This window comes from Galeopterus variegatus, unplaced genomic scaffold, assembly GCF_000696425.1.
Source record: "Galeopterus variegatus unplaced genomic scaffold, G_variegatus-3.0.2 Scaffold569, whole genome shotgun sequence".
In the NCBI taxonomy this organism is placed as follows: domain Eukaryota; kingdom Metazoa; phylum Chordata; class Mammalia; order Dermoptera; family Cynocephalidae; genus Galeopterus; species Galeopterus variegatus.
Genome location: NW_007726680.1, coordinates 53107 through 76511, shown reverse-complemented (window position 1 = coordinate 76511; position 23405 = coordinate 53107). Strand labels below are relative to the sequence as shown.

The following is a 23405-nucleotide window of genomic DNA, read 5'->3' as shown; positions in this document are numbered from 1 at the left end:
GTAACACATTGAATTTCATTTTGAAATATTTTTCATTTGCCCAACATTTTTGTTCTCATAATCACGGTTGATGGTTGGAGTTATTTTTTGTTTTTCTTAGTATGTGCTCTTTTTCCCTCCCTCCTATATTACTACACATAATAGTACAGATATTCAGAATTTTTTTTACGGAATAATAACCTCTTAAATGTATCAATATTTGTAATTATCTCAAATAAAGCTCCAATTAATATCTATGTCATTCAAACATGGTATCATCAGGCGAAAAAAAAGAAAAGTTTTTTTCTTTTATCTCCCAGCAATTTTCTACATGTTTGGTTATTCTTCAAAAGGATATTTAATAGATTCTTAATTTTAATTCATAATGTTCCTTTAGTTTTTCGCTTCTTCTATCACCTCAATCCTATAAAATCCTATGCAATTGTTAGGGCCTTTAAGTTAAGAACTTTAATTGTGAAAACTCAGTTAATATGACCATTTTCTATGTGCCCATGGATATGTTTCTTCTGTTTAAATGTGCCACTTACTGAGTTCTGTATCAAGTATTATGCATATTTATCAGATTTTTCTTTTGTACTAACTGTAAGTTCAATATAGTGCTTGGCACAGTGCCTTGCATATGCTAAGTCTCAATAAATACGTGTTCAACAAAATTGTTGGAAGAATCTTAGAGATTCTTGTTCTACAGATTCAAAATAACTAGGGAAAGCCCTCACACTGCCTCACTTAAAATGAGTGAACAAAAAAGTGCTTGCTAGAATTTTATACTGCAGGGGACAGGGAGATGATATGGAACATGTGCTCATCAGGGAGTGTGAATCTTAGAACGGATGGGTAGAGATAAATAAATAGCCATGTGCATCTCTGTTTGCACAGGGAGAGAAGCTAGAGTAGAAGATGCTAAGATTTTGCAAGTCAAGGGCTGGGATTCAGACATACCCCACTTCCATCCCAGAGAGGTCCACGTTGCACGGTTTTCTTCATTTCTCTGGAGGAAAAAAATGATTTTGATGATTTGAGGAGTTAATAGCCCAAAAGTTTTCTTGGCAATTATTTTGAGTCACTCACGCTGATCTCTGATAAAGCTGATGCCCAAGGCCATCTGGCCTTCTGCTAAAGTCGGTTGATGTGATGATTTTATATGCTGGTTATAGAAAAGAAGAGTATGGTTAGGAACAAACAAGGATAATGACCTCCCAGTAGAGTCCAAGCCCACAAGTATCAGCTCTTGGGGAAAAAACAATTAGAATTTTTCTTTTTCCCTGTTGGTTCTCAAGTGTTTGATATTGTCACAAAGGTTTGATTTATTGAATGAAAGCAGCCCCCAAGTTACAATAAGGTAGATATTGCCAGAGACCCAGGAGGAGTTCCTGACAAGCCTAATGAAGGGGGATGATGACTTTTTTCTTTAAAAATAAAAGAGAAATGAGAAACAATAAAAAGATGTATTAGAGAAATTATGTTATACTATATAAAGACTAAAGTATTTGTTTGCTAGTAAAATTTATTTAGTTTATTTATCATAATTAAATAATTATATAAATATTATTTATAAAATGTAAACATATTATTAAAATGTATTATTTTTGAGACAATTGCAATTTTTAAAGTTAAATTCACTTTGAAATGCTGTATGTCGTTGTTAGATGTTGGTCTTTAATCTGTTTATTTATTTATTTATTTATTTTATTATTTATTTATTTTTTTCCTTTTTGTCTTTTTTCGTGACCGGCAACGGACCGCAACCCTCAGTGTCGCGCCCGTACCGGACCAGGACCGGCAATGGGATCGCAACCCTCGGTGTTGCTCCCGCACCTTGCTCAGCCAGTGAGCGGCCGGTCTGCATGTGGGATCCGAACCCTCAGCGGGAGCGCCGCCACACTTCCCAAGCGGCGCACTGTAGCAGTGCGCCACCGGGCCGGCCCCTAATCTGTTTTTTTAAAGTTAGTTTTGCAAATTGCTGTGAAGAGTAAAAAAAAAGTAACCAAATAATTCATAAACCGTGGGAAATGTTGCTCATCAGCAATGATCAAATGATAGAGAAAGGAATATAATATGATGCAAGACAGAAGTTTCATTCTGAAGAATTTGACAATTTCAATAGTACCCAGAAGCATTCATCAACAGTAAACAATATAAGAGAAGACATCATGATTAGAGTATGTGTGATGAACCAGAGGTGTGTCTGATTATAACCTGGAGTGATGAGAAATGCTTAGGAATTAAACTCTCATGCTTGTCATTGGAAAGTATGTAAAACTTGGAAGGGCAGGATGGAGTCAGGAAGCCATTTCAGTTTGGGAAATCACATGAATGAAGACAAGGACCCAGGAATGAACCCAGCTTTGTTGAAATATTATAGGAACTACTTTGCTGAGCATGGCATACAGCTTTCCAGTGGATCTTAATAGTTATGAAAATATTAATATATTTTATTTATGCATTACACATTTTATTTTAATCTCATTTAATGCCACCCTTCTTCTTCCATGCAATAGTAAATCCAAATGTTAAACTTGAGATAATCATTCTTTCGTGCCAGTAAAAGTGAGAGTTTACTCAGATGACATTGTCAAATCTACCCCTCTTTGGAACCCAGAGTGCTCATAAAGCTGTAAGATAAATGGAATCAGCTTTCCCCCTACACAAGAGGCATAAATTACTCCTTCTCCTTGCCATGGAGCCTAGCAGCCACCAAGGTGAGCCAAGAACTGTGTGGCACTGAGACTCAGTCTAAGGCCCAGAGGGAAATGCCCACAGCCCAGCAGCCACTGAGATCCTCATGGCACAAGCAAAGACCCTCATGGCACAAGGGCTCAGTCTATAGCCCTGGGGGAGAGGGAAGCACACACAGCCCAGCAGCAGCCAAGGTGAGCCGAGATGCTTTTGGCACTGGAGCCCAGTCTAAGGCCCCAGGGGGAAGGGAAGCACACAGAGCCCAAGGTGAGCAGAGACCTGCACAGCACCAGGGGCTCAGTATATGGTTATGGAAAGTTGCAACAGGAGCAAGGTGGTATAATATAGATACTGGCACAACTTCTGTCACCACAAAGACAGCTCATCACCATAGTAGCAGCCAGGGCCACTCTACAGGAAACCTGCTACTCACTTGACTACATTTGTATAAGAAGAGTCACCAGTACAACCTGCAAATAGAGGAGGATGTCTTTATCCTTATAGCCAACCCCAAAGTAACAGAAGAAGCAAGTCCTCTACCAGATGACCAAACATCAATGAAAAAATACTAGGACTACAAACAAACAAGAAGATATGACACCACTAAAGGAATACAGTAATGTTCAAATTCAAGACCCCATAGAACATGGAATGCTTGAAATGTCTGAAAAGGAATTCTGAGGAATGACCTTAAGAATGCTCAAAGAAATAAAAGAAAACTCAATTAGAGAACACAAGGAAATAAGAAAAAATCTCCAGAATATGAAGGAGGAAATTTACAAAGAGATTAATACATTAAAAAAGAGTGTAGCAGAACTCTTAGAAATGAAAGATTCACTCAGTGAAATAAAAAACACAACAGAGAGTTGGAGCAGCAGACTAGAGCAAGCAAAAGAAAGTATTTCAGGGCCGGCCTGGTGGCGCACTGCTACAGTGCGCCGCTTGGGAGCGTGGTGGCGCTCCCGCCGAGGGTTTGGATCCCACATGCAGACCGGCCGCTCACTGGCTGAGCGAGGTGCGGGAGCAACACGGGTTGCGATCCTGTTGCCGGTCCCGGTCCGGTGCGGGTGCGACACTGAGGGTTGCGATCCGTTGCTGGTCACGAAAAAAAGACAAAAAGGAAAAAAAAATAAAAAATAAAAAAAAAAAAAGAAAGTATTTCAGAGGTTTTTTTTTTTTTCAGATCTTGAGGATGGTCTTTTTGAAATAACCCGGGCATATAAAAAAAATAAAAATGAAAATAATGAGGATAATTTAAGAGAGATAGCAGCAGACAACCTCAAGTGCTCAAACATCTGAATTGTGGGTATTCCAGAAGGGGAGGAGAAAGGAAAAGGTATTGAAACCCTATTCAAGGAAATAGTAACAGAAAGCTTCCCAGGTGTAGGGAGAGACGCAGGCCTTCAGATCCAGGAAGCTCAAAGGTCTCCAAACAGATTCAGTCCAAAAAGATCCTCTCCAAGGCACATTATAGTCAAATTTGCAAAGCTCAGAGACAAAGAGTATTCTAAAAGCAGCAAGAGAAAAGCATCAAGTCACCTATAAGAGAATCCCTGTCAGACTAACAGCAGACTTCTCAACTGAAACCCTGCAGGCCAGAAGAAAGTGGAATGATATACTCAAAACACTAAAAGAAAAAAAATTGCCAGCCGAGAATTCTTTACCCAGCAAGGCTCTCCTTCAGAAATGAGGGAGAAATAGTGTATTTCCCAGACAAACAAAAATTGCGGAAGTTCACCACTACATGACCAGCCCTGCAGAAAAATCTCAAGGAAGTCCTGCATCTGGAATCTAAATAATGATGATACAATTCACTGTCGTGAATATACAAGAAAGAGCGAAAACTGCCATTGAAACAAAAATGCCACCAAGAAAGAGTAAGAAGCTAAATCATGCCACCTCAAATTTCCAACTAACATTGAAGAAGAGAAATAAAATGAGAATTAATGATCAAAAGATATTTAAAACCTCTAAACAAAAAGCAATTAAATGACAAGAATTTAGCAATACGTGTCAATAACTACCTAAATGTGAATGGACTAAAATCCCCGTTCAAAAGACACAGACTGACTGACTGGATTAAGAAGCTAGACCCAAGTATATGCTTCTTCAGGAGACCCATCTCAGCTATAGAGACACACAGACTAAAAGTGAAAGGACGGGAAAAGATATATCATGCAAAAAGAAACCCAAAACAAATAGGAGCAGCTATTCTTATATTAGATAAAACAGACTTTAACCAAAAAACATAAAAAGAGACAAAGAAGGCCACTATATAATGATAAAAGGACCTATTCAGCTAGAAGGCATAAGAATCATAAATATGTGTACATCCAATACTGGAGCACCCAGATATATAAAGCAAACACTCTTAAACCTAAAGAAAGAAATAGGCCCTAATACATTACTAGTGGGTGACTTGAACACCCCTCTCTCAGTATGGGAAAGATCTTCCAGGCAACAAATAAACAAAGAGACACAGGATTTAAACTATACCTTAGACCAACTGGACCTGGCAGATATATACAGAACATTTCACCCAACAACTAAAGAATATTTTTTCTTCTCACAGCACATGGAACATTCTCCAGGAAAGACCACATATTAGGTCACAAATCTAGTCTTAGCAAATTTTAAAAAGTTGAAACCACTCCAAGTATCTTTTCAGACCACAATGGACTGAAACTAGAAATAAATAACAAGCAAAACCCTGGAAACTATACAAATACATGGAAACTAAACAATAGGCTCCTGAATGACCTATGGGTCCAAGAAGAAATAAAACAGGAAATCAAAAAAATTCTTCAAACTAATGAATATAAAGATACATCATACCAAAACCTGTGGGATACTTCAGAAGCAGTACTAAGAGGCAAATTTATTGCAATAAACTATTACATCAAAAGAATGCAGAGACTTCAAATAAATGGCCTAACACTATGCCTCAAAGAACTTGAAAAACAACAACAATGCAATCCTAAAGGTAGTAGACAGAAAGAAATAATTAAGATCAGAGCAGAACTAAATGAAATAGACACCCCCCAAAATAGAAAAGATCAACGAAACAAAAAGTTGTTTTTTTGAGAAGATAAATAAAATACACAGACCATTAGCTAGGTTAACAACAACAACAACAACAACAACAAACAACAACAACAACAAAAGACCCAAATAACAAAAATCAGAAATGAAAATGGAGTCTTTACAACCAATACCATAGAAATATGAAACATCATTGGAGACTATTATGAACAACTGTATGACAACAATTATGAGAACCTGGAATATCTGGATAAGTTTCTGGACACATACAAATTACCCAGACTGAACCAAGAAGAGATAGAAAACCTGAACAGACCAATAACAAACAATGAGGGGCCGGCCCAGTGGTGCGCTGTGCTAGTGCGCCGCTTAGGAAGCGCGGTGGCGCTCCCGCCGAGGGTTCGGATCCCACATACAGACTGGTTCCCGCTCACTGGCTGAGCGAGGCGCGGGGGCAACACCGAGGGTTGCGATCCCGTTGCCGGTCCCGGTCCAGTACGGGGGCGACACTGAGGGTTGTGATCCGTTGCCGGACACGGAAAAAGACAAAAAAAATAAATAAATAAATAACAAACAACGAGATTAAAGTGGTAATCAGCAACATTCCAACAAAGAAAAGCCCAGGATGGATGGCTTTACAGCTGAATTCTACCAAAACTTTAAAGAGGAATTAATACCAATTCTCCTCAAACTATCCCAAAAAATTGAAACAGAAGCCATTCTCCCAAACTCATTCTATGATGCCAACATAACCCTGATACCAAAACCAGATAAGACACAACAACAAAAAAGAAAATTACAGGCCAATATCCTTGATGAACATAGATGCAAAAATCCTCAACAAAATATTAGTAATCAGAATACAACAACACATCAAAAACATTATACACCATGATTAAGTGGGATTCATTCCAGGACTGCAGGGATGGTTCAACTTATGAAAGTCAATAAATGTGATACATCACATTAATAAACTCAAGGACAAAACCCATATGATTGTCTCAACACATGCTGAAAAAGCTTTTGACAAAATTCAACATTCCTTCATGGTAAAGACTTTCAACAAATTAGGTATAGAAGGAAAGTATCTCAACACAATAAAAGCCATCTGTGACAAACACACCACCAGTAGCATTCTGAATGGGGAAAACCTGAAGACTTTCCCTTAAGAACAGGAAAAAGACAAGGATGTCCACTCTCACCACTTCTATTTAAAATAGTACTGGATGTACTAGCCAGAGCAATCAGGCAAGAGAAAGAAATAAAGGGCATCCAGATTGGAAAAGATGAAGTCAAACTGTCCCTATTTGCAGGTGACATGATAGAAAAACCTAAAGATCAAAAAACTCCTAGAGCTTGTTAATAATTTCAGAAACATTGCAGAATACAAAATAAATAACCCCAAATCAGTTGTATTTATATTCTCCAACAATGAGCTAACAGAAACAGAAATCAAGAAAGTAAGCCCATTTACAACAGTCACAAAGAAAGTAAAATACCTAGGAATCAATTTAACCAAGGTGGTGAAAGATCTCTACAATGATAACTATGAAACACTACTGAAAGAAATTAAAGACACAAAAAGATGGAAAGACATTCCATGCTCTTGGATTGGAAGAATTAACATTGTGAAAATGTCTATACTACCCAAAGTGATCTACAGATTCAATGCAATCTCCACCAAAACACCAATGACATTCTTCACAGAAATGGAAAGAACAATCTCAATATTCATACAGAACAACAAAAGACCCTGAATAGCCAAAGCAATCCCGAGCAAAAAAAATAAAGCTAGAGGCATGACACAACCGAATTCAAATTATACTGCAAAGCTATAGTAATCAAAACAGCATGGCACTGGCATAAAAATAGATACTGGGACTAATGCAGCAGAATAGAGAACTCAGAAATCACTCCTCAGGCTTACATCTGTCTGATATTTGACAAGGGGAACAAAAACATACTTTCGGTAAAAGACTGCCTCTTCAATAAGTGGTGTTGGAAAAATTGGATATCCATATGCAGAAGAATGAAACTAGACATGCACCTCTAACAATACACTAAAATCAACTCAAAATGGATTAAAGACTTAAGTTTAAGACATGAAACTGTAAAATTACTAAGGGAAAACATAGGTGAAACACTTTAGAAACTAGGTCTGGGCAGACTTTACGAACATGAGTCTGAAAGCACAAGCAACAAAAGAAAAAAATAAACAAATGAGACTATATTAAACTAAAAAGCTTCTGCACAACAAAGGAAACTATCAACAGAATGAAATGGCAACCTACAGAATGGGAGAAAAATTTTGCTAACTATACATCCAACAAGGGATTAATATCCATAATATACAGGGAACTCAAGCAATTACACAGTAGAAAACCAAATAACCCAATTAAGAAATGGGCATGCTTCCACTATGGATCTGGCCATTACATCTTAGGCAGGAGTGGTGACAATTTGCTTAGTACCCCATGAATATTCATAACCAATCATTTAAAAAGTGTTAAACTTGAGAGAGAACAACATAGAGTCATCTATGACTTAACACAAATATTGGAAAGTGTGGGAAAAACTGTTAGTTGTTCTTACCATTCATTCTCCCTTCCTTCCTCAATCATAAATGTCCCAAGTCTTAGTATCACACGTGGCCATATAGACAACCACGGGATTCCTCAAGCCCTCTTGCAGATAGGTGTGTCTATGTGACTAAGTCTGCACCAAAAGGACATATGTGGAGGCGAGGTCTGTCACTTCTAGGCTGTTCTTCAAGTTAGGGGACAATCACTTCTCCTTTCATGTTTTTCTGTCTGACGGTGGGTGGTGGAAGTGAAGGATGGACCTTGAGCCATGATGTGAGAGCACAGACGGAAGCTACGTGTGGTAACCAGCAAAACGTAGCAAAAACGTAGAGCAACAATTTAGAAGGAGCTTACGTTTGGGATGAGCCACCGTGGCCGCCTGAATCGTCTTCTGGTCTAAGGCAGCATGATCAGCACGTGTGTGCGTGTGTGTGCGTGTGTGTGTGTGTGTGTGTGATGCACAGCCAAGCCTAATCGTAACCAATACAGAAGGTAAAAAATGATTCTTCCGTCTAAATCTTACTCCTGTGACATACTGATGTTAATTGCACATGAGGAATTGCTTTTCTTTTGGAAATTAATATACGCTTGTATCAGACAAGTGACAGACAAACTCTGCATGAGAACATTATTCTAGTTTGTGATAGTGCTTAGTGTTAGAATGCTTTTCCTCTAGCACGCTCTTTTCAATTATTAAAATGTTAGGTTACATGTATTCTTCTATGAAGGTACTTAGTAAGTCCTATATATTTCTACTTTTTTTTTTCTCAAGGTCTCCTACTCCAAAGTTTTATCTCTTCTTTTTGTGGTAGTGTTCCATCATCATTTTGTAGTTTATCTGATATCTCTCCTAATATTGTAATAGCTTATCTTCTACTAGTTCTCAGAATCAATACTGATGGTTCAGACATTTTTATCCTTTCACCTTCTAAACACTTTTTAAACAATTTTAATATGTAAATAAATGCTTGGAAACAGAAGAAAATCATAAGTAATCATTTTTATTTATCGCCCATCAATATGAAAAAAATTTACTAGAGATTATTACTTTAGTGACTAATAAAATAAAATACTGTAATAAAATAAAAATAACCTGTACATAAGCCTTGTAACACATATTCAAGCAATAGGAATACACATTAGCATAGAATGGACACATATATATGTGTCCCACATAAGTATAGCCACATATATGTATCACAGACAAATACACAGATATATAAATACATACACGGGTATTTTTGCGGGAAAAAATTTGGGTGTGAAGATAAAGACTGCTTAGCACATAGAAAGTCAAGAAGGAGGTTCTCTCTACTTTTCAAAGAGGGAATAATGACCTCCCTCTCATTGCAAGTTCTGGTTTAATGGGGTGAGATGAAGGTAACTGGGGTGTTCATGTCACACATTTGGAGATAAGGAGATGACAAAGCAAGCACAGTTGTATGTATCTTAGAGGAGACCAATGATTTTTAAAATGCTATTGAACCAGGTGTAAGTAGTCATGCTGGGTTAAAGGGGAAGTGGCCCTATGCTCTGTTCCTGGGCACATGGCCATAGAGATGAACAGTGAGGAGCGTGATATTATATCCAGATGTCCACGCTTGTCTCCTTAATTCAACTTGTTTTTTGAAGGCTTTGAAGCTCTGATGCATCAGAGAGAACACACACAACCCATCATCTAGAATTGAATCTAAAATAAAAGGACATATCTCATCTCCAACATTCTGAGGAGCTCTTATACGGAGGAATGGGAAAAGCATCTGGGTGCTGCTCAAGAGAAGAGCTACCGAGACTTACTAACTAATGGGAACGATGACCTTCCAGGAGGACCCACATGAGTTTTCTGGTTGCTGTTCTCAAGAGCACCCATAGGAGCTTAATCAGGTGAGGGGGAGAAGACATTTATAAGTTGGATGACTTCTTTCCCCCTCGAAAAATAAAATCAATTTATTTTTCCAGAACTGATAGTGCATTTGGGGGTAAGAGAGGTACTTGTCATTAGTTAGAGACAATTTTCTAATTTTAACTTTTCTATGTGAATATGTAACTCACATGATTGCAATAGCAAAGGGATGTTACTTCTAATTCCGAGCTTCTGTAGTGTGGATGGAAAAAAAACCATTATCTCTTTGGGATAAGAAAGAATGAGTGTAGGACGGTCAGGAAAATGGAGGTGGTAGCAGAGTCCCAAAACTGTGGAGAGGGAAATGTTGCATCGATATATGTCAAAATACACATAAGGTATTCACGCCTTTATTACTGTCAATTTCTTTCACTATTTTGTTATCTCTATGTGATATCACCCATCATATGCCTCCACATTTCCTAATGTAGTTCTATGTACTTGGAAAGAAGTAGGGATTGCATTTTGAATATTCCAAATGGTTAAAATTATTTATTTTAGAGATTACACTTTTAGAAATGTTTCCCTATACACTTAGTCAAAAATCTTAGGTGCACAAAGTATTGAGTATATCAAAGGATACTGAGCCAATCTATGTATCCCATAAATTAAGATAAATAAGTCTTGCCTAAAGAGTGTCGTTATATATAGATATATAAAGTATATTCACCCACACAAAGGCCTTTGAAGATTAAAACAAACAAAAAAAGATTTAGAGGCAATATAGTTGCTCTGTGTAGACTGACCTGGGGCATCTCAGAAGTGGTGCTGCCTCCATGTGACTGATCCTATGAATCCAGCCCTACACTTGGCCCCGTTCTTCCATATAATCAAGCACTAGCAGTGATCTCATTACTGTGGACATACATTTCTGTCTCTCGACTGCTTTCTCCCTGTATCTTCTCCTGTATACACTTTTGCTAAACAAAAAGACCCCTTTTCACGAGAAACTTCTTCTTTCAAGGAACTTCTTTAGGGCAACTTTGACATCCTTATTCCTCAGGCTATAGATGAGTGGGTTCAGCATGGGCACAAGAGTAGTATAAAACACAGAGGACACTTTCCCTTGGTCCATGGAGCTGACAGATGATGGCTGCAGGTACGTGAATGCTGCAGATCCAAAGAAGACAGCAACTGCGGAGATGTGGGAGCTGCAAGTGCTGAAGGCTTTGGACCTGCCCTCAACAGAGTGGATGTGGAGCACGCTAGCAATGATGAAGATGTAGGAGGCAATGATGGTTAGTGCAGGAGTCAGAATGTTAAATGCACTCAAGACCAGAACGAAGAATTCATTGATGTAGGTGCTGGAGCAGGATAGCTCCAGGAGTGGAAAGAGATCACAGAAATAATGGTTAATCATATTGGTCTTGCAAAAATTTTCACAATGTTGATTCTTCCAATCCAAGAGCATGGTCAGCCTTTATGGAAAATGGTATGGAGGTTCAAACAATTGCAGATAGATCTATCATATGACCCAGCTATCCCACTGCTGGGAATATACCCAGAGGAATGGAAATCATCAAGTCAAAGGTATACCTGCTCTCCAATGTTCATTGCAGCACTATTTACAATAGCTAAGAGTTGGAATCAGCCCAAATACCCATCATCAAATGAATGGATACAGAAAATGTGGTATATCTACACAATGGAATATTACTCTGCTACAAAAAGGAATGAAATATTGCCATTTGCAACAACATGGATGGACTTAGAGAAAATTATACTAAGTGAAACAAGTCAGGCACAGAAAGAGAAATATCACATGTTCTCATTTATTTGTGGGAGCTAAAAATAAATAAATAAATACACAAATACACTGTTGGGGGGGAGGGAGGAAGACACAGCAATCACAATTCCTTGAAGTTGTTACGACAAGCAAACAGACATGAGGTTGTTGGGAGGGAGTGGGGAGAGGGAGGGGGGAGGGACGTTTCAATAATGGGTTGTAATAATCAACCATATTATATATTAATAAATTTTAATTAAATTAAAAAAAAGATAGAACTAAGAAAACATTTTTTTTCCTTTTTTTTGTCTGTTTTCATGACCGGTAATGGGATCGCAACCCTCGGTGTCGCGCCCGCACCACGCTCAACCAGTGAGCGGACCGGTCTCTATATGGGATCCGAACCCTTGGTGGGAGCGCCGCTGCGCTCCCAAGCACCACACTCTACTGAGTGTGCCATCGGGCCGGCCCTAGATTCCTAGGAAGAGGAGGAAGAGGGGCAGCTGAAGCTCTGGCTGTTCTGAGAGCCCAGCAAGGATGAACTCAGTCACTGAGGAATGATTTCCAGGGTCCATTATGCTGTCAGCATATCCTAAGTTAGCAAAAAAGAGAAAATAAGTAAATGAGTGTACGTGTGTGTACATGTGTGTGTGTGTGTGTGTGTGTGTGAGAGAGAGAGAGAGAGAGAGAGAGAGAGAGAGAGAAACTGTGAGGATCATTATTTTATCTCACAACAGAGGAGGTAATAGTTAAGGCCTTTAAGTTAAGTTTAAAAGAAAAAACCCCAGTTAAAATGACGTGTCCATGGATATGTTTCTTCTGTTTACATGTGCCACTTACTGAGTTTTGCATCAAGTATTATGCATATTTACTGGCTTTTTTTTTTTTTTTTGTACTAGCGGTAAATTCAATAGAGGGCTTGGCACAGTGCCCTGCTTATACCAAGTCTCAATAAATATGTGTTCAACGTAACTGTTAAAAGAGTCCTAGAGATAAGTTAATACAGATTCAAAATAACTAGAGAAAGCCCTCGCACTACCTTAGTTAAAATGAGTGAACAAAAAGCGTTTGCTAGAATTTTATACTGCAGGGGACAGGGAGATGATATGGAACGTGTGCTCATCAGGGAGTGTGAATCTTAGAACGGGATGGGTAGAGATAAATAAATAGCCATGTGCATCTCTATTTGCACAGGAAGAGAAGCTAGAGTAGAAGATGCTAAGATTTTGCAAGTCAAGGGCTGGGATTCAGACATACCCCACTTCCATCCCAGAGAGGTCCACGTTGCACGGTTTTCTTCATTTCTCGGGAGGAAAAAAATGATTCTGATGATTTGAGGAGTTAATAGCCCAAAAGTTTTCTTGACAATTATTTTGAGTCACTCACGCTGATCTCTGATAAAGCTGATGCCCAAGGCCATCGGGCCTTCTGCTAAAGTCGGTTGATGTGATGATTTTATATGCTGGTTATAGAAAAGAAGAGTATGGTTAGGAACAAACAAGGATAATGACCTCCCAGTAGAGTCTAACCCCACAAGTATCAGCTCTTGGGGAAAAAACAATTAGAATTTTCCTTTTCCCCTGTTGGTTCTCAAGTGTTTAATATTGTCACAAAGGTTTGATTTATTGAATGAAAGCAGCCCCCAAGTTACCATAAGGCAGATATTGCCAGAGACCCAGGAGGAATTCCTAACAAGCCTAATGAAGGGAGATGATGACTTTTTTCTTTTGAAAATAAAAGAGAAAAGTGAAACAATAAACACATGTATTAGAGAAATTATGTTATACTATGTACAGACTAAACTATTTGTTTGCTGGTCAAATTTATTTAATGTTTTCTTCAATATTTGCTAAATCTTATGTTGGAGACAATTGCAATTTTTAAAGTTAAATTTACTTTGAAATGCTGTATGTTATTGTTAGATGTTGGGCTTTAATCTGTTTAAAGTTATCTTTGGAAATTGCTGTGAACAGAGTAAAAAAAAAAAGGGACAAAACAATTCATAAACTCAGTGGGAAATGTTTCTCATCAGGAATGATCAAATGATAGAAAAAGGAATATAATACGATGCAAGATAGAAGTTTCATTCTCAAGAATTTGACAATTTTGATAAAAACCCACAAGCATTCATCAACAGTAAACAATATTAGAGAAGACGTCATGATTAGAGCATGTGTGATGAACCAGAGGTGTGTCTGATCATAACCTGGAGTGATGAGTGATGCATTACACACTTGTGTTTGTCCTTGAATGGTGTAAAATTTGGAAAGGAAGGACGGAGTCAGGAAGCCATTTCAGTTTGGGAAATCACATGAACGAAGAGAAGGACCCGGGAATGAGCCCAGCTTTGTTGAAATATTATGGGAACTACTTTGCTGAGCATGGCATACACCTTTCCAGCAGATCTTAATAGTTATGAAAACATTAATATATTTTATTTATGCATTGCACATTTCATTTTAATCACATTTAATGCCACCCTTCTTCTTCCACGCAATACTAAATCCAAATGGTAAACTTGAGAGGGAACAACACAGAGTCATCTATGACTTAACCGAAATATTGGAAAGTGTGGAAAAAACTGTTAGTTATTCTTACCATTCATTGTCCCTTTCTTCCTCAATAATAAATGTCTCAAGTCTTAGTATCACACGTGGCCATATAGACAATCACGGGATTCCACAACCCCTCTTGCAGCTAGATTTGTCTATGTGACTAAGTCTGCACCAAAAGGATATATGTGGAGGCGAGGTCTATCACTTCTAGGATGTTCAAGTTGGGGTTCAATCACTTCTCCTTTCATGTATTTCTGTCTGATGGTGGGTGGTGGAAGTGAAGGATGGACCTTGAGCCATGATGGGAGAGCACAGACGGAAGCTATGTGTGGCAACCAGCAAAACGTAGCAAAAACGTAGAGCAACAATTTAGAAGGAGCTTACGTTTGTGATGAGCCACTCTGTTTTCCTGAATCGTCTTCTGGTTTAAAGCAGCATGATGTGTGCGCACGTGTGTGTGTGTGTGCGTGCGTGTGTGTGTTCCTTTTGCGTGTGTGTGTGTGTGTCTGATGCACACACACACACAAGCCTAATCGTAACCAATACAGAAGGTAAAAAAGGATTCTGTCTAAATCCTACTCCTGTGACATACTGATGTTAATTGTACATGGAAATTAATATACTCTTGTATCAGAAATGAAAGACAAACTCTGCATGAGAACATTATTCTAGTTTATCATAGTGCTAGTGTTAGAATGCTTTTCCTCTAGCACGCTCTTTTCAATTATTAAAATGTTAGACTTCATGTATTTTTCTATGAAGGTACTTAGTAAGTCCTATATATTTCTACCTTTTTTTTTTCTCAAGGTCTCCTGCAAAGTTTTATCTCTTCTTTTTGTGGTAGTGTTCCATCATCATTTTGTGGTTTATCTGGTGTCTATCCTGATAATGTAATAGTTTATCTTCCACTAGTTCTCAGAATCAATATTGATGGTTCAGACATTTTCATCCTTTAATCTTTTGAGCACTTTTTAACAGTTTTATATGTAAATAAATGCTTGGAAACAGAAGAAAGTCATAAGTAATAATTTTTATTTATCACCAGTCAATATGAAAAAAATTACTACATGTTGTTACCTTAATAACTAATAAAATAAAATATAATATAATAAAATATAAAATAAAAAATTACATACATATAAATCTTGTAAAACATATTCAAGCAATGTAAATACACATTAGTGTACAATGCACACATATACATATATGTTACACATAAGAATATGCACATATAAGTATCACCAATATATACGTATATAAATGCATACACGGGTATTTTTGTAGGATAAAAAATGGGGTATGAAGATGAAGACTGATTGGAACATAGAAAGTCAAGAACGAAGCTCCCTCTAGTTTTCAAAGAGGAAAAAAGTCCTCTCTCTCATTGCAAGTTCTGGTTTTATGGGGTGAGATGAAGGTTATCTGGGTGTTCATGTCACATATTTGGAGATAAAGTGATGACAAAGCAAGTGCTGTTTTACGTATCTTAGAAGAGACCAATGACTTTAAAAATGCAATTGAACCAGGTGTAAGTAGTCATGCTGGGTTAAAGGGGAAGTGGCCCTATGCTCTGTCCCTGGGTACATGGCCATAGAGATGAACAGTGAGGAGCGTGATATTCTATCAAGATGTCCACGCTTGTCTCTTTAGTGTAACTGTTTTTTTTTTTTTTTTGGAAGGCTTTGAAGCTCTGAGGCATCAGAATGAACACACACAACTCATCATCTAGAATTGAATCTAAAAGGACATATCTCGTCTCCAACACTCTGAGGAGCTCTTATATGGAGGAATGGGAAAAGCATCTGGGTGCTGCTGCCACCAGCAAGAGAAGAGCTACCGACACTTACTAACTAATGGGAACGATGACCTCCCAGGAGGACCAACATGAGTTTTCTGGTTGCTGTTCTCAAGAGCACCCATAGGAGCTTAATCGGGTGAGGGGGAGAAGACATTTATTAGTTGGATGACTTCTTTCCCCCTTAAAAAATAAAATCAATTAATTTTTCCAGAACAGATAGTGCAATTGGGTGTAAGAGGGGTACGTGTCATTGGTTAGAGATACTTTTCTAATTTTAACTTTTCTATGTGAATATGTAATTCACATGATTGCAATAGCAAAGGGATGTTACTTCTAATTCTGAGCTTCTGTAGTGTGGATGGAAAAAAAGCAATATCTGTTTGGGGTAAGAGAAAATGAGTGTAGGACTGTCAGGAGAATGGAGGTGGTAGCACAGTCCCAAAACTGCGGAGCGAGACATGTTGCATCGATATATGTCAAAATACACGTAACGTATTCACTCCTGTATTACTGTCAATTTCTTTCACTATGTTGTTATCTCTGTGTGGGTAGAAACTGTCTTATCACCCATCATATGCCTCCACATTTCCTAATGTACTTCGATGTACTTGGTAAGAAGTAGGGATTGCATTTTGTATATTCCAAATGGTTAAAATTATTTATTTTAGAGATTACACTTTTAGAAATGTTTCCCTATACACTTAGTCAAAAATCTTAGGTACACAAAGTATTGAGAATATCAAAGGATATTGTGCTGATCTGTGATCCCCTGAATTAAGATAAATAAGTCTTGCCTAAAGAGTGTCGTTATATATAGATATATAAAGTATATTCACCCACACGAAGGCCTTTGAAGATTAAAACAAACAAAAAAGATTTAGAGGCAATATGGTTGCTCTGTGTAGACTGACCTGGGGCATCTCAGAAGTGGTGCTGCCTCCATGTGACTGATCCTATGAATCCAGCCCTACGCTTGGCCCCGTTCTTCCAAAGAATCAAGCACTAGTAGTGATCTCATTACTGTGGACATACATTTCTGTCTCTCGACTGCTTTCTCACGGTATCCTCTCTACAAACTATACACTTTTGCTAAAGCAAAAGACCCCTTTGCACGAGAAACTTCTTCTTTCAAGGAACTTCTTTAGGGCAACTTTGACATCCTTATTCCTCAGGCTGTAGATGAGGGGGTTCAGCATGGGCACAAGAGTAGTATAAAACACAGAGGACACTTTCCCTTGGTCCATGGAGCTGACAGATGATGGCTGCAGGTACACGAATGCTGCAGATCCGAAGAAGAGAGCAACTGCGGAGATGTGGGAGCTGCAAGTGCTGAAGGCTTTGGACCTGCCCTCAACAGAGTGGATGCGAAGCACACTGGCAATGATGAAGATGTAGGAGGCAAAGATGGTTAGTGCAGGAGTCAGAATGTTAAATGCACTCAAGACCAGAACGAAGAATTCATTGATGTAGGTGCTGGAGCAGGATAGCTCCAGGAGTGGAAAGAGATCACAGAAATAATGGTTAATCATATTGGTCTTGCAAAACAAAAGCCTCAAAGTCAAGCCTGTATGAATTGTGGATCCAATGATACCCAGAACATAAGCTCCCACTGTGAGCCAGAAGCAGAGATGATAAGACATGGTGACACTGTAAAGCAAGGGGTTACAGATAGCAACATAGCGGTCATATGCCATTACAGCCAACGTGTAACACTCTGCAACAGCAAAAACAATGAAGCAATAAAGTTGAGGCATGCACTCAGCATAGGAGATGGTGTTCTTCTCTGTCACAAAGTTCACCAGCATTTTGGGGGTAATGACAGTGGAATGGCAGAGATCAATGAAGGAGAGACTGCTGAGGAAATAGTACATGGGGGTGTGCAGGTGAGCACTGAACCTAATCAGGGCAATCATGCCCACGTTCCCCACCACCGTGAGCACATAGATTCCTAGGAAGAGGAGGAAGAGGGGCAGCTGGAGCTCTGGCTGTTCTGAGAGCCCAGCCAGGATGAACTCAGTCACTGAGGAATGATTTCCAGGGTCCATTATGCTGTCAGCATGTTCCAAGTTAGAAAAAAAGAGAAAACGAGTAAATGAGCGTACTTGTGTGTATTTGTGTGTGTGCCACATACACTCAGAGGGAGAGAGATTCAGAGAGAGAGAGAGAGAAACTCTGTGAGGATCATCATTTTATCCGTCACCAGATGAGGCAGAGAATGCAGGCATCCTTTGAGCCTCTCCAGATAGTCTGGGACAACCAATGTTTCTGGTTGACCAGAGGATTAATTATAAACATCAAGGACTTAAAATTAAGATATTTTGTAACCTATGAAAAGAAAACACCAATTTTTGGATTTTTTTTTTAGCTCCATTAGAATAAAGGCTACATTTGTTATTTCCAGGAAGACTTTTCTTTCCCTCCCATGTTCTGTAGCATGCAATGTCATGCATATCAAATGGCAGAATGATAAAAAAATTCATGTGACTCAGAAGAAGGATTAGTAACAACTGCTTTCTGTGATTTATTAACATAGGATTTATAAGTCTATAAAAGTAGTTGTGTTTGTCTACTTCTCTTAGTAGAATTCCAATTCAAAATAGCTGGAGACCCGGGCAATTTCCAGTATTGCCTGAAACTGCTACTCTGTGTGTTTCCACTTTCTCCACTCAGGCCTGCTACGTCCCAGGATGGGAACATACGTGCCTGGTGGACAACATTCTTAGACCTCAGCAGCTTTTCTTAGGATGAGGGTCTTTACTCTCTTGTTCTAATTTGTGCAACCCTAGGAGAGTAATGTCAGGACCTAGACTTAGGTCATGTGTTTCACCCTGTGGCAGGTGAGCAGTGGGCTATGACTGGTCCATGTTAAGTGGACTTCATGATTAAATTAGTGGACGTCAGAAAACAACCCATATGTCCAATATACAAGAAGGAGTTTGTAAAAGAAACACTAGATATCTTCTACACTTGTCACTTTTCATCGTGATGTATTTTTCATGTGCTCTTTATAGAATTTAAAGGTGTTGGATGTATGGATCAGTAGAGCACATGCAATACATAATTAGAATGTTTAGTCGAGATTCAGTACTAGCCAACATTGTGAAGTGGTTTTTCTTTTTTTTTTCCTTTTTGTCGTGACCAGTAATGGGATCGCAACCCTCAGTGTCGCGCCTGCACCGCAACCGGCAACGGAATCGCAACCCTCGGTGTCGCGCCCGCACCGCGCTCAACCAGTGAGCAGACCGGTCTCCACATGGGATCCGAATGCCGCTGCGCTCCCAAGCGCCGCACTACAGAGTGCGCCACCGGGCCGGCCCGTGAAGTGGGATTTCAAAAAGGCTAATATGTCTTTAGTTTACACTTGCAAAGAAAATTAGTAGATTCTAGAAAATGGAAATTCATCGTCTTAAATTTTAAGCAACTGTTGGGTTAGTCTTACTTAACAGTTGGATTTTCAGTTTGGGGTACGGTGTTTTATATGCAACATAAGAAAAGCAAGTCAACTTCAGAAAATGGATCTAGAAATCTTGTCACTTGAAGAGTGGCTAAAATGACTGGGGACATGTAGCTAGCACTGTCAAAGTATATGTGGCACATGGCATTTGTGTCCAAATGCTCAACCTATTGCTATATTTTAGAGGAGTTAGAATCATTGTGTATGTCTCCATGAGAGCAATGTTTCTCTGTTTGAAATTATCAAGAGAAATATTTGGTTATCCAACAGTCAGACGTACCTTGATTTACTTACAGCTGGAGATGTTAGAGCACAGCCTGTGTAACCATTTCACAGACACTGGTCAAGGACACAGCAGCATTGGATGGGTAGTTAGATTCAATCAACTTGAATATCTCTTTGAATTCCAATAACTTATGATTTTATAATTCTAATGGGTACTGATACTAAATTAGACAGTCGGAGTTCAAATATCATTTCAAGCCCATACTTTCTGTGTGATCTTTGGAAAATTGCTTCCACTCGCCATGCCTCTGAAAAACAGATATGTTAACATCTGTCTCACATGAAAATTCAATTAAATGATGCTCTTGGTAAGAACCTAATCGATTTTATTGTTGTTTCCTTTGTAATACATTGAATTTCTCTCTGAAATCTTTTTAATTTGCCCAACATTTTTATTCTCATAATGATAGTTGGAGTTTTGTTTGTTTTTCTTAGCATATCTTGTTTTTCGCTCCCTCCTATATTATTACACATAATAATACAGATATTCAGAACTATTTTTTTAATGAATCATAACCTGTTTTTTGAAATTGGTTATGAATATTAATGAGAAACAAAGCTGATTGTCACTCCTCGTGCCCAAGATGTGAAGGCCAGATCCATGCTGGCAGCATGCCCACTACCACAAATTGCTCTTGTACCCCACGTTCCCCACCCCCATATCCCCAACCTCTCCACCCCTCTCCCTTTCCCTCCCACTCTGCTTTGTATCCGAAGTTCTCTCCTCTGCAAGTCCAGCACACCACTGTGGTCTTTCTTTCCTTCCTTCTAAAGCATCAATATTTGTCATCTCCTATAAAGTTCCAACTAATATCTATACCATTCAAACATTGGTATCATAAGCCAAAAAAAAAAGACAAGTTTTTTTCTTTTATGTCCCAACAATTTTCATATGACTTGGCTATTCTACAAAAGGACATTTAATAGACTCTCAGTTTTAATTCATAATGTTCCTTTAGTTTTTCTCCTATCACCCCAATCCTATAAAATCCTATGTAATAGTTAAGGCCTTTAAGTTAAGAAGTTTAATAGCGAAACCCCCAGTCAAAATGACCATTTTTTTTTTTTTTTTTTTTTTTTTTTTTTTGTCTTTTTTCTGTGTCCGGCAACGGATCGCAACCCTCAGTGTTGCCCCCGTACCGGACCGGGGACCGGCGACGGGATCGCAAGCCTCGGCATTGCTCCCGCGCCTCGCTCAGCCAGTGAGCGGGAGCCGGTCTGTACGTGGGATCCGAACCCTCGGACGGGAGCGCTGCCGCGCTTCCCAAGCGGGCGCACTATCCAGTGCGCCACCGGGCGGGCCCCAAAATGACCATTTTTTTTTTTTTTTGTCTTTTTTCTGTGTCCGGCAACGGATCGCAACCCTCAGTGTTGCCCCCGTACCGGACCGGGGACCGGCGACGGGATCGCAAGCCTCGGCATTGCTCCCGCGCCTCGCTCAGCCAGTGAGCGGGAGCCGGTCTGTACGTGGGATCCGAACCCTCGGACGGGAGCGCTGCCGCGCTTCCCAAGCGGGCGCACTATCCAGTGCGCCACCGGGCCGGCCCCAAAATGACCATTTTTTAAGTGTCCTTGGATATATTTCTTCTGTTTTCATGTGCCACTTACTGAGTTCTGCATCAAGTATTATGCATATTTACTGGATTTTTTTTTATTGTACTCATGGTAAATTCAATAGAGAGCTTGGCACAGTGCCCTGCTTATACCAATCTCGATAAATATGTGTTCAACAAAATGTTAAGAGAATCTTAGAGATAAGTTAATACAGATTCAAAATAACTAGAGAAAGCCCTCGCACTGCCTTAGTTAAAATGAGTGAACAAAAAGTGTTGGCTAGAATTTTATACTGCAGGGGACAGGGAGATGATATGGAGCCTGTGCTCATCAGGGAGTGTGAATCTTAGAACGGGATGGGTAGAGATAAATAAATAGCCATGTGCATCTCTGTTTGCACAGGAAGAGAAGCTAGAGTAGAAGATGCTAAGATTTTGCAAGTCAAGGGCTGGGATTCAGACATACCCCACTTCCATCCCAGAGAGGTCCACGTTGCACGGTTTTCTTCATTTCTCGGGAGGAAAAAAATGATTCTGATGATTTGAGGAGTTAATAGCCCAAAAGTTTTCTTGGCAATTATTTTGAGTCACTCATGCTGATCTCTGATAAAGCTGATGCCCAAGGCCATCTGGCCTTCTGCTAAAGTCGGTTGATGTGATGATTTTATATGCTGGTTATAGAAAAGAAGAGTATGGTTAGGAACAAACAAGGATAATGACCTCCTACTAGAGTCTAATCCCACAAGTATCAGCTCTTGGGGAAAAAACGATTAGAATTTTCCTTTTCCCCTGTTAGTTCTCAAGTGTTTAATATTGTCACAAAGGTTTGATTCATTGAATGAAAGCAGCCCCCAAGTTATAATAAGGTAGATATTGCCACAGACCCACGAGGAGTTCCTAAGAAGCCTAATGAAGGGGGATGATGACTTTTTTCTTTTGAAAATAAAAGAGAAATGAGAAACAGTAAACACATGTGTTAGAGAAATTATGTTATACTATATAAAGACTAAACTATTTGTTTGCTGGTAAAATTTATTTAATGTTTTCTTCAATATTTACTAAATGTTATATTATGTTTAAGACAATTGCAATTTTTAAAGTTAAATTTAGTTTGAAATGCTGTATGTTATTGTTAGATGTTGGGCTTTAATGTGTTTAAAGTTATCTTTGGAAATTGCTGTGAACAGAGTAAAAAAAAAGGTGACATAATAATTCATCAACTCAGTGAGAAATGTTGCTCATCAGGAATTACCGGAGACCAGCTTCAGTCGAGTTGTGGGTACCCAAAAAGGGAGAGGGAGGGTCGGTGAAAATAACAAACACAGACAGAGACCTCAATGCATCAATATGCACATTCTCTCTCTTCGGGCTGTCAGCATGTTGCAGCTGGAGAACAGTAGAACATGAGACAATGCCTTTTATTTAGATTTTTCTCTGCAGGGGTTTTTTGGGTACTATTTTTATTGTATCAACAAGCTTAAATCAATAGTCCATAAAGCAGGGAGGAAACTTTTTTAGAGGTCAGCACGTCTTAGGTGATCAACTCCTGCTTCTATTTCCTGGAATTAGGTTTATGAGATTCAAACCATCCCCTTCATTGTCTTGAAGTTATCTTGTGACCTTTTTCTGTTAGCAAACTGTGATTAATATCCACCCTGTTAACAGGGTGGGAGCCAAATGTAAAAAGAACAGCAGATATTTGAGCAGCATTATCATGCACATTTTAAGGTTATGCATTTGCTGTGGCCCTGTAATCTTGATCTAAATGTTAAAGTGTATTTTTCTAAGATCTAATTTTGCAGGTTTAATAATTTTACAGCATATATTTTTA

At 38.9% G+C, this 23405-nt stretch overlaps 2 protein-coding genes across 2 annotated transcripts; both read right to left on the bottom strand.

Annotated features, from left to right (window-relative positions):
• Positions 1-11143: 11143 nt before the first annotated feature.
• On the bottom strand, positions 11144-13231 carry LOC103588439 (olfactory receptor 8G2-like). The gene is made up of 2 exons (XM_008570113.1): positions 13187-13231; positions 11144-11596 (listed from the first exon to the last, which is right to left on the bottom strand). Exons 1-2 carry the CDS (start codon positions 13229-13231, stop codon positions 11144-11146), a joined length of 498 nt encoding a protein of 165 aa, XP_008568335.1.
• Positions 13232-17358: 4127 nt separating this feature from the next.
• On the bottom strand, positions 17359-18327 carry LOC103588438 (olfactory receptor 8G2-like). Its single transcript, XM_008570112.1, has one exon. The coding sequence runs from the start codon at positions 18325-18327 to the stop codon at positions 17359-17361; it is 969 nt and encodes a 322-aa protein (XP_008568334.1).
• Between the last annotated feature and the right edge of the window lie 5078 nt (positions 18328-23405).